This window comes from Notolepis coatsorum, assembly GCF_963971535.1.
Source record: "Notolepis coatsorum genome assembly, chromosome: 1".
Classification (NCBI taxonomy): domain Eukaryota; kingdom Metazoa; phylum Chordata; class Actinopteri; order Aulopiformes; family Paralepididae; genus Notolepis; species Notolepis coatsorum.
The window spans coordinates 192,943,703-192,958,236 of record NC_140165.1 but is presented as its reverse complement, the minus strand read 5'-3'; the positions used below and the strand labels follow the sequence as shown (position 1 = coordinate 192,958,236).

Sequence of the window (14,534 nt, the reverse complement as noted above, 5' to 3'; positions counted from 1 at the left end):
TTTGGGCAAAAATATGTGATGAGTTATAAAATCTTACTTTCTTTTTATTCAATTCAATTAATTTAAATACTTTTTTTGTGTGTCTGTAGACAAATACGATGGCACTGTTTCAGTCAGGTCCAATCAAATGTATGCAATTAGAACCGTACAGAGCTCAAAAGGATATTCATAAATTAATTAAATAGATACTCCCTTTGATTTTGATATACAACTACAACGGTTCCTCTTTGTGACTGAGACACACTAAATTAAGTGAAAGGAGAAAATAGATGAGGTGAAAAGAACACAACTTCATATCACTTGTCATTTAAACTGATCCATTCAAAGACAATCAATAAGACAGTTCCCGATTGTAGGGGAATATTGATAGAACGAGAGATGGAAAAGTCTGTTCATTCCTCATTTCACTTCATTAAAGGCTCTTAAAGGAGAAGTCAGTCATTAATACACAGTAAACCAATTAGAAACCATTTCCTGTTAAAGCTGCAATATGTAAGCTTTTTAATTGTTTGAGGAGTGAAGACTCAAACCACATACAACTTCAATGAAAACATTAAGTAATTTGGCTGGCCAGATAAAGTGAGGATCAATTAGACTAAACCATTAAATTACGTTCTTAACCCAACAAAATTCCCTTTGAGCTCCTCTGATTGGTCAGAAGGAGGAGCCTCTCTGTGAAACCTCAGAATGGAATATCTCTGTACTGCAGTGCTGCTATGCTGCTGGTCAATGAAATGCAGTCCATGTGTCCACGTTAAAATGTGTTTTGGAGCAAAATCCTAACAAACAAAAAAAAATTACATATTGTAGCTTTAAGCTGTGATGTATTAAATAGACAACCTTCATTAGATCAATAGGAAAGCTCAAAGCTACAAATGTACAGGTCTTTACACAGTCAATGATATCACCATATAAATAAGGTAAAAAAAATCTGTTCATTAATAATAGTACTATTATGATGTAATAAAGGCATTTCATGATCAGTAATCAATAGTAGGCTACTTGAAATATAATGATTATTTGACATGACTGGCAACCATTTGAAATATTATATACAATCCTATACTGTAGGCCTTGGGTTGGAAAATTACCAGCACAGCTATAAGATAGCATCTTAAGCTACAGAGACAAATCATTAAGTTATTAAGTACAGCAAATACAACTAATTATAAATGCCCACTGAATATCATACATTCTTTAATTACATAAATCGATCTGATACAAAGACCTCTGCAACAGGTCCTGCATTATCATTATTATTATTACAATCATTTAAATCTTAAAGGCCTCAAACAATGGACATGCCTTCTACACTGAAGACAGACTGAAGCAGTTCTCTTACCCTGAGATCCCAGGCCAGTTAGAATAACACATTATCCAGGGGCCAATCAAGAGACGGGGGTCCACCGGATCTGGTCTAGGAGGTCCTGATCTAAATGGTCTAAAGACACTCTGGGCTCCCACTGCGCACGTCCCCCGAGGCTGAGCCTAAACGACCAGACGTGCTTTGATGAGGATTAATGAGGTCTCTAGGGTGACTGAGATACGAGATGACTCAAAGATAAATCCACACTATAACATATGGTGTTCACATCTTAATCCTGTAGATGCATGACTCTTCAGAAGCTGTTGAGGACGTCTTGGTCGTCTGGCTTGTAGTTCTGGGAGAGACTTGATCGTGTTCATGTTTATGGGTTGATGTGCTTATGAGACTTGATCATGTTTATGTTTATGTGTTGATTGAAGTTTTAGGCCTTGAACATACTTACCGATTTTAAGGATGTTGTTTCAGAAACGTTTTAGTTTTCAGAACTTTCAAGATACGTACAAAGGGCCTCATTTATCAAACAAGATACACAAAAAACTTTACACAGAGCATTTTAAATATCTGCGATTGGTTGTTTCAGACAGTGTCACACTGGGTTTGTACTGGGCAGCTCCTAGTGGTCAACAGTGTCAGACTGGGATTGTACTAGGCAGCTCCTAGTGGTCAACAGTGTCAAACCATGGTTGTCAGTGGTGCAGTGGCAAATTGACAGTAGGTCAAACGGTCCACGCGCGCGCGCATGCACAGTTTTTTTTGGCTGCTCTCGTCCTGCAGCTGGATACTATTGCCTCACAGCGCGGCCGTCAGCGCGCGGCCCAGAGAGCGCCGCTGGCTCTGCGGCTCTGCAGCTGCATGCTTCTCCGGGAGTCCGGTTGGATAATGCCATGTAAAAAGCGATTGCGCGTACTTCAGCCTCAGTGACCGAGGTATAACGCCGTTATACAGAGTTATACCAGCACTGCACCACTGATGGTTGTACTGGGTAGTTCCCAACTGTGAACGTGTGGGACTGTGAAGCAGGGCGTTGCTGAAAAGGAGCATCTATGCTCAGCTAACCTACACTGTCCAAATAAAGGAGAAATTAAAAAATAATAATAATCCGTTTCAAATGTGATAATTGGTCCTCGGGAACAATGGTCATGCAGTATTTTATCAACCTTTAACACATATGGAAATATTTATAAATGAGGCCCATCATACGGAAAACCAACCAACATTGACCATCAGAATGATCACAATGTAACTATAGCAACGTTGTCAACTATCCAGGCATGAGCTCACTGATTACAGAGTTGAAAAAACTTCACACATTTCCTAATATGCAGCAAAGTGATTTGATGGTAAAGCTAAACCTGCCAGACTCATTTATTAATACCATCACATGGATCACATGTCACATCAACTATCATAAACTAAAAAGGCTTCATTGGTTTTCAAAAGGTTTCCAAAACATGATCTAAAGGTAGTTCGGACCCATTGATGTGTGGGTTTATGAAAGCAGCCCTAGTTCACACGAGGCCTCACTTAGAGGCAACCAAGGAGCAGGATTGTGGATCTGTCTGAGAACAATGATGTTCCAACTATGTGTTGCATACGTCTCTGGTCTGACAGTATTCTTTAGGTAGGAGGGGGCCCGTTGACGTATCTCAGAGCCAGGTGGAAGGTTGGCCCCATGTGGTTGCTATAGTGACAGTTGGGCACCCAGAGGCCCCAGGCAAGACAGGCCACTAGAGCTGCGGCCAAGAGGAGGTAGAGGAAGGCTGGAGCGAGCAGGGAGCAGGGACCTCGTCTGTAGGTCAGAGAAGAAGAGGACTCTGGCTCACCTTTGCAGCTATGGCAGGGGGAGAGGGAGAGAGGGAGAGAGAGAGAGAGAGAGAGAGAGAGAGAGAGAGAGAGAGAGAGAGACTTTGACTTTTTATATTCTTTATTACAACATCTCAACTAACATTTACCTTCACTGTGCATAAACACAATTGATAATCAAATGCATAGGCCACAGTACTGTACATATTGCATTCCCCAGTCACCAGACATTCTTGAATGCAACAACTTCATGTTTCAGAGAAAAATACAGTACATGAACTCCAACCTAAGGCACGCAGATCTTCAGTAGCGGGGGGGGGGGGGGAGAGAGAGAGAGAGATAGATAAGAGAAAGATATACGTATATATATAGAGAGAGAGGGAGATAGAAGAGAGCGAGAGAAAGAGAGAGAAGAGAAGAGAGAGAGAAAGAAAAACAGAGAGAAGCAAGGAAAAGAGAAAGGAGGAAGAGAGGGATAGGTGGAGGAAAGAGGGGGGACAGAGATAGAGAAAAGAGTGGTTATTCATTCCTATACTTTCCAATGATTTTAGAATATTCAGATATTGATTGAAGATGTGTGTTTTTAGTTGATGGTGGACAATTGGGCAGGTTTCAGCTGTCCTGAATGTGGTGGGAAGTGCATTACACCATTGTGGAGTGGAGTGAGGACTAGGATAATAATTAGGATTTAAATGCCAGCGCTTTCAGTTTCACATGTCTTCAAAACAACATTGGTTGTTGGTTGACAGGCACAGGGTGAACAAGCCTGTGCCTGTCCTCACATTGGACCTCATTCTAGAACACTTACAAAAAAGTTAAAAGAACTTTCTTATATTTGCCATTTTGTATTAATAGTCCATTGGACATTGTGACAACGTCACCTCAAACTTCGATGCCCCGAGTGGGAGTTGAACCCCGGTCTCCCACACCGCAGGCAGCAACACAGACCGCTATACCAAGAGGTGAATCCACTTCTACATACTGGGTCTATGCGTCTTTTGAGGATGTGAGAGTGAGTTTAACCCATAGCACTGCTACTCACCCCAGCCCTTCGTGACTGTGCTTCACGATACCATCCTGGCACCGCTACTCACCCCAGCCCTTCGTGACTGTGCTTCACGATACCATCCTGGCACCGCTACTCACCCCAGCCCTTCGTGACTGTGCTTCACGATACCATCCTGGCACCGCTACTCACCCCAGCCCTTCTTGACTGCGCTTCACGATACCATCCGTTACACATATACTGTCTTGTTCTCTGCTGTTATTTTCTATTGTTGGTTTTATTTTTTACCTTGCTTAGTGTGCACATTGTAAGAGCCAGTGGCAAAACATTCCACTGCTCATCTTACTGGTATGTTAAATAAAACTTTGAACTTGCACGTGGACTTGAACATCAATCATGTAAATTAAACTATCCAATAATCAGTGATCAATTGCACTATTTAAAAGGGCCAAGTCTGCACTTTTATCTTCTTTAATCTTTAGATAAATTTTTTTGTATTTTATTGCTTTATTGGACAGACTAAAAACTGTTGACTAAAAACACACTTCTTCAATCAATATAAAAAAGAAAAAGAAAAAAAGAAATACACTAACTTTCTTACTGTCGTATGCTAGCATGCACTCTTCCTACTATACTAATATGTCTTTACTACTCCTTCGACAAGCTCTGTCCCCTCGCAGAGAGGCCTGCCCGCCGTTCCCCACCTAGTCCATGGCTGTCTGATGCAGTGAGAGAAGAAAGACAGGTCCTAAGAACGGCAGAGAGGAAGTATAGAAGGTCACGCCTCACAGGTGACATCACCACCTATCACAACCTCTTGTTAGCTTTCTCCAAAACCATTACTACTGCCAAAGCTTCTTTCTTTCACCATAAGATCGAGGCCTTGGCTAAGAACCTTCGCAAACTGCACGCCACCATGTCCTCTCTCCTCACTCCCCCTCCACCCCCTCCTCTCCCTTTGCCAAAGACTTTGCAATTTTCTTCTAGAAAAAAGTGGAGAACATCCGCAGCTCCTTCTCCCAACCCAAATGCTTGGAATTCTGGAACTCTGTTCCAAATGCTGAATCGAGAACCTCATCCTTTACCCGGTCATCTTTCTCTCCCATTACAGACAGAGGCCTCGACACTGGTAACGTCGAACCATCCCACTACATGCCAGCTGGACACGATACCCTCCCCACTCCTCCAGACCATAGCACCAGACATCCTCCCATTCCTAACGGCAACCATCAACTCCTCCCTCAACTCGGGGGTGATTCCCACCTCCCTAAAACAAGCCAGTCACACCGCTCATAAAAACAACAACCATGAACTCCACCGCCATAGGCAACAATCGCCCTGTCTCTCTTCTCTCCTTCCTTTCTAAATCACTTGAACGTGCTGTATCCAACCAACCTACTGATTATCTCTTACAGAATGACCTCCTAGACCCTAATCAGTCAGGCTTCAGGACTGGTCACTCCACAGAGATGACCCTCATAGCGGTCACAGAGGCTCTTCACTTAGCAAAAGCAAAGGGCCTCTCCTCTGTCCTGATTCTTCTGGACCTGTCGGCAGCCTTCAACACAGTCAACCATCAGATCCTCCTCGCATCCCTCGCAGGAATGGTAGGGAGTGACTGGCTTTGCATTGGCATGGCTGACATCCTACCTCGACGACCGCTCCTACCAACCGCTCCATGCTTCCTATCATGGAGAGGAACCCTGTCGGCACCCCGCCGCCTTCGGATGGGTGTCCCCCAGGGCTCGGACCCCTCCTCTTCTCCCTCTACACCAAATCTCTGGGTAACATTATCACGTCTCATGCCTTCTCGTATCATTGCTATGCCGATGATACCCAACTCTTCCTCTCCTTTCCTCCCTCAGATATCCATGTCTCTGAGAGAATCTTGACCTGTCTGTCCGACATCTCCGCCTGGATGAATGAATGAATGAATGAATGAATGAATGAATGAATGAATGAAAACTTTATTAACAGATTGCAGAATGGGTACAGTACAGTACAGCTCAATACATACAATTGTTAAGGGGATGCAGACCAGAGAAAGACTTTCGTCTTGTTTACATCAGGGTCCCCCATTTTCAATTCATCGTAACATATATGACATACATGACATACAGATAGACAGTACTGCTACATCTATACATTTATGACATACCAGATTTGCAATTATAGTACTGTTTGTGATACAAAAAGAGTCCAGAAAGAAAAGAGTATATACATTAGGCGTAGAAACTGTACATTGGATTGGGTAGGTGGGGGTGGGGGGGGACTGTACATTGGAGGTGGTTGGGTGGGTGGGTGGGGGGGGGGGGGGGGGGGTTGGGTAGGAGGGGTGGGTGGGGGACACTGTACAACTGTACAAACAACACTGTACATTGGATTATTGACAAGACCATACTTGGTAATTTACTGTACATTGGAGGGGGTTGTGTTCGGACATTTACAGGGGCCAGTTTCGAGTTGCAGTCTCCCTTAGGTGTTTTTTGAGAGTGTTTTTGAAAGTGGGTAGTGATTCACATTCCTTTACAGCTTTGGGTAGGGCGTTCCACATTGATGTGGCATAATTGCGAAACGTGTTTAGTCCCTTGTTTGAGCCGAATCTGGGTTTAACATGATTTGTGGAGCTCCCTCTGGTGTTGTGATCGTGGTATTCACTGACCTTTGGGAAGTATTTTGTCATGTACATGGGTACCTTGGTCGTGTAGTGTATCTTGTAGACCAGGCCCATTGCAAGTTGCTGTACTCTGTCGTCTACTCTAAGCCATCCTAGGTTGTCAAAGTGGGCAGGGGTGAGGTGGGTTCTAGGAGTAAGGTCAAGCAGTAGTCTGACCAGTTTGTTTTGAGATGTTTGTAATTTTGTTTTTAGCGCCTTTGAGGTGCTTTGGTACCATGAGGTGCAAGCATAGTCGTAGTACCCTTGAATGAGTGCTCCTGCTAGAGTCTTCAGGGTATTCTTGTTTACCAGTGAGGAGATCCGGTACAAGAATCGAGTTCGTTGGTTGACTTTTTTTATTACATTGGATGCCATTTTGTCACAGGAAAGATTTGCCTCTAGGATGGAACCCAGGTAGGTAATATCTTCTTTCCTTGTGACAATATTGTCACCCACTGTAACTGAGAAGCCGTCGGTCTTGCTGAGTTTGTTATTTGAACCGAAGAGAATGGACTCTGTTTTGCCCATGTGTAATGATAGTTTGTTATCAGCGAGCCATATGCAGATTTTGCCTAGTTCTGAGCTGAGGGTTTTTTCAACCTGTAACTTGTTCTTGTCAGAGACCAGCAGGGCTGAGTCGTCCGCAAACAGGAACAAGTTGCAGTCACAAGCTGACGACATGTCATTTGCATAAATTAGGAACAGTAGCGGACCTAGTATGCTTCCTTGTGGAACACCACAGTTTACTGTGAGGGGGGGGGGATATTGTACCGTTTACCTCCACCATCTGCTCTCTCCCCTCCAGGTAGGATTGCATCCAGCTCACTGATAGACTATCAAAACCAATTGCTTTTAGCTTGTCAATCAGAATGGTGTGATTGACAGTGTCGAAGGCCTTTTGTAGGTCCAGCATGACCATGCCGCAGTATTTGCCCACGTCCACCTCTTGTTTGATGTGGTCGTTTAAATAGAGAAGGCATGCGTCAGTGGAGTGGGATGTTCTGAAGCCAGATTGGAATTCGTAGATTAGATTTTTTTCCGCAAGGTATTTTTCGACCTGTTCGTATACAATCTTTTCCATGACTTTCGAGATAGAGGTAAGGATAGAAACAGGGCGGTAGTTGCCTGGGTCTAATTTACTGCCTTTTTTGTGCAGAGGGGTCACTCTCGCAATTTTGAAGTCCTTGGGGACGTGTCCCTGTTTTATGGAGAGGTTTATTATGTGTGTGATGACTGGGGTGATGGCGGCTGCTGAGTCTCTGAGGAATTTGGAGGGGATGTTGTCATGGCCAGTGGCCTTGTTGGGTTGGAGGGCGCTCAGTTTTTTGAGTACCTCATCTGTTGTTACCATTTCCAGTTTGAAGTCGTCTTTGTGGACCCCTAGGTTCTTGTAGTATGCTACTATGTGTTCTACCCCATAATGCCCTGAGTGGGAGGGTAGTTTGTTTACCAGTGTTGTGGCTATGTTTGTGAAGAAACTATTTAAGTAATTGGCTACATCCAGCTTTTCTGTGATGAGCGTGTTGTCCGTCTTTATGTTTATGTTTGAGAATCTGGTTTTAAGTTTTTTACTGCAGCCTAGTTGGTTATTGAGTAATTTTCAAAGTTCACACGGTTTGTTTTTGTTTTCCTCGGTTTTGTCATTGATGAATTTTTTCTTTGCTGTTTTGATCATGGAGTTTACATCATTTCTTAGTCTGTTTCTTTCCAGTTTGAGTTCAGTCACGTGGGCTTGGAGTTCACTGCTCGTGCTTATGTTAAGCTTTGACTGACTTTTACGAAACTCAGAGCATGACGACCAACCACCTCAAACTGAACCTAAACAAAACAGAATTGCTTCATCTGCCGGCCAAATCCTCCCTGCTGCCCGACATTTCCATCACAGTGGAAAATGTAGCCGTGGCCTCGTCCCCGACCATCAATAACCTTCAAGTCAAGTCAAGTCAAGAGTTTTAATTGTCATGGCATACAAGTATACAATGAAATGCGGGTGGTCTGGCCCGCGACGATGTGCAATACAGTGGTACAACATATAATAGAATCCAATAAAAAAACAGTGGTACAACATATAATAGAATCCAATAAAAAAACAACATTGTGCAATAAACAGGTAACAGGTAACATGGTGTGACATCTCGGTATCTGTACATAGTATTTACAGGGCATATAGGACATGCTAGGTAGCTTTAGTAGTGCAATACACTGTTCCTGTTATACTAATTTAAAGTGGCCTTTCCTCTTGGCCATAAGTGTGCGTGTGTGCGGCGTGAGTGTGTGCCCGCTCGTGTTAAAGTGGCTGCTAGTGTGTGAGCGTGCACAGCGTGCGTGTCGTGTGTGTGCTCGTGTGTGCTTGTGTGTGGATAGTTTGGTGTAGTCCTTGATGATCTGCTCACATCACTGCAACGACCAAAACCTGCAGATTCCTCTTAAGCAATGTCAGAAGGATCCGCCCCTTCCTGACAAAAGAAGCCACTCAACTCCTTGTCCAATTAACAGTCATGTCTTGCCTCGACTACTGCAATGCACTACTCGCTGGTCTACCGACCACCGCCACCAAGCCTCTTCAACTCATCCAGGACGCAGCTGCCCGTCTGATCTACAACCTACCAAAGTCGGCCCATGTTACCCCACTTCTCAGGGACCTGCACTGGCTCCCCATCGCCGCATGAATCCGCTTCAAGGTCCTCGACTTGGCATATTGCGCGGCGAAGGGAACGGCTCCCGCCTACCTCCGGTTAATGGTCTCCAACTACACACCCTCAAGACCCCTCCGCTCTACATCCTCTGGCCGCCTCAGACCCACTCCTATCCGAGCTCCTCGCATTTCACTGTATGCCCTGTATGCCGTGACAAATAAAACTCTTGACTTGACTTGAGCTCCGGGAGGGTCATCAAAGAGAAGCCGCCCTTTTTTCGGTCCTCGCTCCACAATGGTAGAACAAACTTCCCACCAGTTAGGACAGCCGAATCCCGACCTATCTTTCGCCGAAGACTAAGAACACACTTCTTCAATCAATATCTGAAATAATTTTTTATTTTCTTTATAAAAGTAACACTAACCTTCTTACCAACCTATATTACCATGCACTCCTACTATACTAATATGTCTTATTACTGTTTTTTTTATTGTTACTCAGCTGAAAGAGTTGTACCCTTCCTGCTGACTTGTCATACAGAACTTGTAAGTCGCTTTGGATAAAAGCGTCAGCTAAATGGCAAAATGGTAAGATTTACTACTATTTACTACTGCACTCAACACTGCAGCACCCAAGTTTGAGCACTGTTTGATGAACATTGTTACTCAGCTGTAAGAGTTGTACCCTTCCTGCTGATTTGTCGTACAGAACTTGTAAGTCGGTTTGGATAAAAGCATCAGCTAAATGACAAAATGTAAATGTAAAAATGTAAATATGGCATATCTACTGCTATCTACTGCTATTGTTGATTGCGCGCTGAGGAGGGAGCGCCAGTAACGCGACCATGCAGACCTATTCACAGAGAGCGATGAGTACCTAGTGGGACTACCTGTCCTAATGGAGCTGTGCAATACCCTGGAGCCAGTACTGAGGAGCTGGACCTGACATTCAAACCCTGCACCACCACACGTCCAGGAACTGTCCACCTTGGGATTTTCAGCCTCTGGGACATTCCAGAGGGAGCTAGGAGACAGGGTGGGCATATCACAGCCATCCATCAGCCTCAGCCTCCAGCAAGTCATGGATTGAATCATACAACATCCATGAATATTCGCCACTGCTGGTGTATCATTTGTACACCATTAATTTATCAATACATTCATTGATCAATAACCTACGTATTATTACCATGCTACTTATGTTTTATTGCTACTTATGTAATTATTATTAACAGGAACAATTTAAATAAATAACGTTAGTTGGAGAAGGTATAGTGGCCGCTTGTCATTAACTAATAAATTGACAATCCGCCACGATGCACCTACTAGATGTTTTTATACTCTGGTAAGGGGTAACAAAAGAAGTTGTGGATGTTGACAGAGTTGAATGTCCAGGCTGCAGCTGATGTAGTTTTTTTTTTTTTTTTTATCTTTTTCCCCCTCCATTTTCCTCCGATTTTTCTCCCATCCCAATGTTAGTCGTATGCCAATTCCCAGTCCCTTCCTGGTCGCTGCGCACTTACCCCCCACAGTCAGATCATCTGGGAGAGTGGAGGCTACCACGTGCTTCCTCCGACACACGTCCAGCCAATCACTGCTTCTTTTCACCTGGCAGCGCGGATCCTCCCTGAGAGGGCGTAGCGTGTGGAAGGATCACACTATCCCACTCAGGTCCTATCCGCGCTTAGCAGGCGCCCCGACCGAACTGTAGGAGTCGCTGTTTACAACGACCCGGACCCACCCCGCCAGCTTCTCCCACCCTCTAATACTGCCAATTGTATCAGTGCAGACGGCCAGCCAAGCTGGTGACAACCCCGGAGCTGTGAGCTGGATCCAGCTCACAGCTCCGGGGTTGGTGACGAACGCAATCTCCGCTCGGCCACCTAACCGCCATAGCTGATGTAGTTTGTAAGGTTTATTGTCTAAAGAAAATTATGGTTGAGAACAGAACAGTGAACGATTGTAGCGATCAGTCATGCAGTAATGTCAGGAAGAATGAGGAGAGGTTGTATTCGTATATGGTGGTTTAATTCCAGCTGGGTTTTACAGGTTAATACTTCCCACAATACGCTCACTTCACGACAACCTAACACCCGGTCCGTCCTCTCATATCTCCCGGGGGTAAACAACACCCCCAGCTAAACAGAGCGACACACATATAGCTTATTATATTACCTGAACGGCCGTGTCTGGTGTGGGGTGCTAAGCGAGCGACAGCCGATCGCATCGCCAGGCGACGTTGCTCGCCTGCCGTGTGCTTTGGACTTTACAGAACAGCTCTGTGGGTGTGCACTCCGAGCAAGGAGACGCTGGAGATGCATGGTTAATGGACCTGTCTCAAACCCTGCCCTCTTTTCTTGATCCTCCAATCACAACTGTCGCTTACCTCGGACAAACTTGGTTTGTCCGAGGTAAGCGACAGTTGTGATTGGAGGATCAAGAAAAGAGGGCAGGGTTTGAGACAGGTCCATTGGTAAGTATCTGTGCACAATTAATCGTTCCAGCAACAGTAGGCTTCTGTTCTTGTAATGATTCGTTTTATTAGGAGATTGTGGATATGCGCTGGCCCCCTGGTTGATGACCCCACACACCAACCCCCAGGGGGAGCAGAAGGTGGCCTACAAAGAGAGCCACGCGCTCATGCTGGACATGTTTGGAGGCAGCAGCTAACAAACCCCAGATAACCCTGAGCCCGCTGTTCCTCCTCTAGTGGCCAGTATCTCTCCTGTATTTTGCTATTATTATTTTGGACTCCCGTTTAACATGAGCCCATTTATTTTTCACTTCAGCCGCTGTACACCCCTCTCCTGACACCACGTTAATCTCACCTGAACATTATTCCCATCGATCATATAAAAAAAATGCCTGTTGGACATGACGACAACCACAAGGCAACATCGGGTACCTTCGTGAACATGTGTGCCTTGCCTTCCACAAACAGATGTCTGATGCAGATCTATCATACAAATAAAAGTATTGGAATGATTAGTGTAATTTTATTGTTGAAGAAAAGATGGTATGCAGCATAGACAATAAAATTGCTTCACAGTTAGACTATGAGGTTTTGAAATCGCTCTCCATGTGTCTCAAAACTATAGAGTGGAGAAATGGGAATGAAGAGCCTATCTTGGGCGTTGCAGTTAAGATGGTCAGAGACAGCAGGGTAGATAGTTTTCTTATTCTTATAAAATGTGGAAATGTTGTTGACACAGCAGGGAATATGATCATAATATTCCTAGTCTCCTAGATATGAAACGCCTTTTCTGTGAAAACATTCACTGTACTTCCAAGCATGCAGAATCAGATAATGCCAAGTGTTTACAGAGAGGAGCGGCCGCATGTCAGCTGATGAATAAAAGCATTCTTATTAAAAAAAAAAGTAAATGTGCAGCATATAGGTAAGCTTATTAGTTATTGCCATTTATATCATCATCAATTTCATGCATTTTCAATGACAGAGACCGGGCATAGATGACTGGTAGCTGCTTAGGCAGACCGTATTGCACACATGATCCCCGCCGTGGATAATAACGAGCATATTAGAGTATAAAAAATATATGTTTCCATTGCATTATCCCTGCTTTCCTGAATTAATATTCACATTCGTGCTCATCCCTGATGGCATGGTGTGATATCTGGTGTGGAATTATAGTGTGGAATTATGGTGTGGTATCTGGTGTGGTATGGTATCATGGTGTGGAATCTGGTGTGGTATCATTGTGTGGTACAGGATCTGGTGTGGGATCTGGTATGGGATCTGGTGTGGGATCTGGTATGGTATCTGGTGTGGGATCTGGTGTGGGATCTGGTATGGTATCATGGTGTGGTACGGGATCTGGTGTGGGATCTGGTGTGGGATCTGGTGTGGTATCTGGTGTGGTATCTGGTGTGGTATCATGGTGTAGTGTGGGATCTGGTGTGGGATCTGGTATGGTATCTGGTATGGTATCATGGTGTGGTACGGGATCTGGTGTGGGATCTGGTGTGGGATCTGGTATGGTATCTGGTATGGTATCTGGTGTGGGATCTGGTGTGGTATTGTCTCACCTTTGTTCGGTATGTGGTCTGGGATCCTTGACCTCTGCCCCTGAAGACTGGGAGAGAATTGATTGATTGAAAAGTTTATTAACAGATTGCAGAATGGGTACAGTACAGTACAGCTCAATACATACAATTGTTAAGGGGATGCAGACCAGAGAAAGACTTTCGTCTTGTTTACATCAGGGTCCCTTATTTTCAATTCATCATAACATATATGACATACACAACATGACAGTACTGCTACATCTATACATTTATGACATACCAGATTTGCAAATACAGTACTGTTTGTGATAAAAAAAAGTGTCCAGAAAAAGAGTGTATATACATTTGACGTAGAAAGAAGCCGTCGGTCTTGCTGAGTTTGTTATTTGAACCGAAGAGAATGGACTCTGTTTTGCCCATGTGTAATGATAGTTTGTTGTCGGCGAGCCATATGCAGATTTTGCCTAGTTCCGAGCTGAGGGCTTTTTCAACCTGTAACTTGTTCTTGTCAGAGACCAGCAGGGCTGAGTCGTCCGCAAACAGGAACAAGTTGCAGTCACAAGCTGACGACATGTCATTTGCATAAATTAGGAATAGTAGTGGTCCTAGTATGCTTCCTTGTGGAACACCACAGCTCACTGTGAGGGGGGGGGGATAGGGTACCGTTTACCTCCACCATCTGCTCTCTCCCCTCCAGGTAGGATTGCATCCAGCTCACTGATAGACTATCAAAACCAATTGCTTTTAGCTTGTCAATCAGAATGGTGTGATTGACAGTGTCGAAGGCCTTTTGTAGGTCCAGCATGACCATGCCGCAGTATTTGCCCACGTCCACCTCTTGTTTGATGTGGTCGTTCAAATAGAGAAGGCATGTGTCAGTGGAGTGGGATGTTCTGAAACCAGATTGGAATTCGTAGATTAGATTTATTTCCGCAAGGTACTTTTCGACCTGTTCGTATACTATTTTTTCCATGACTTTCGAGATGGATGTAAGGATAGAAACAGGGCGGTAGTTGCCTGGGTCTAATTTGCTGCCCTTTTTGTGCAGGGGAGTTACTCTCGCAATTTTGAAGTCCTTGGG

At 44.4% G+C, this 14,534-nt stretch overlaps 1 protein-coding gene across 3 annotated transcripts in view; it reads right to left on the bottom strand.

Moving 5' to 3' along the window:
• Positions 1-500: 500 nt before the first annotated feature.
• Positions 501-14,534, bottom strand: part of LOC311241494 (nesprin-2-like) — a 292,203-nt gene continuing 278,169 nt past the window's right edge. For all 3 annotated transcript variants that reach the window (XM_084330341.1, XM_084330343.1, XM_084330342.1), the window contains exons 12-13: positions 13,475-13,521; positions 501-3,158 (exon numbers count right to left, since the gene is read on the bottom strand). In XM_084330341.1, the coding sequence (XP_084186467.1) occupies positions 2,945-3,158; positions 13,475-13,521 (261 nt within the window). In that variant the 3' untranslated portion in view covers positions 501-2,944. The remainder of the gene's footprint in view (positions 3,159-13,474; positions 13,522-14,534) is intronic.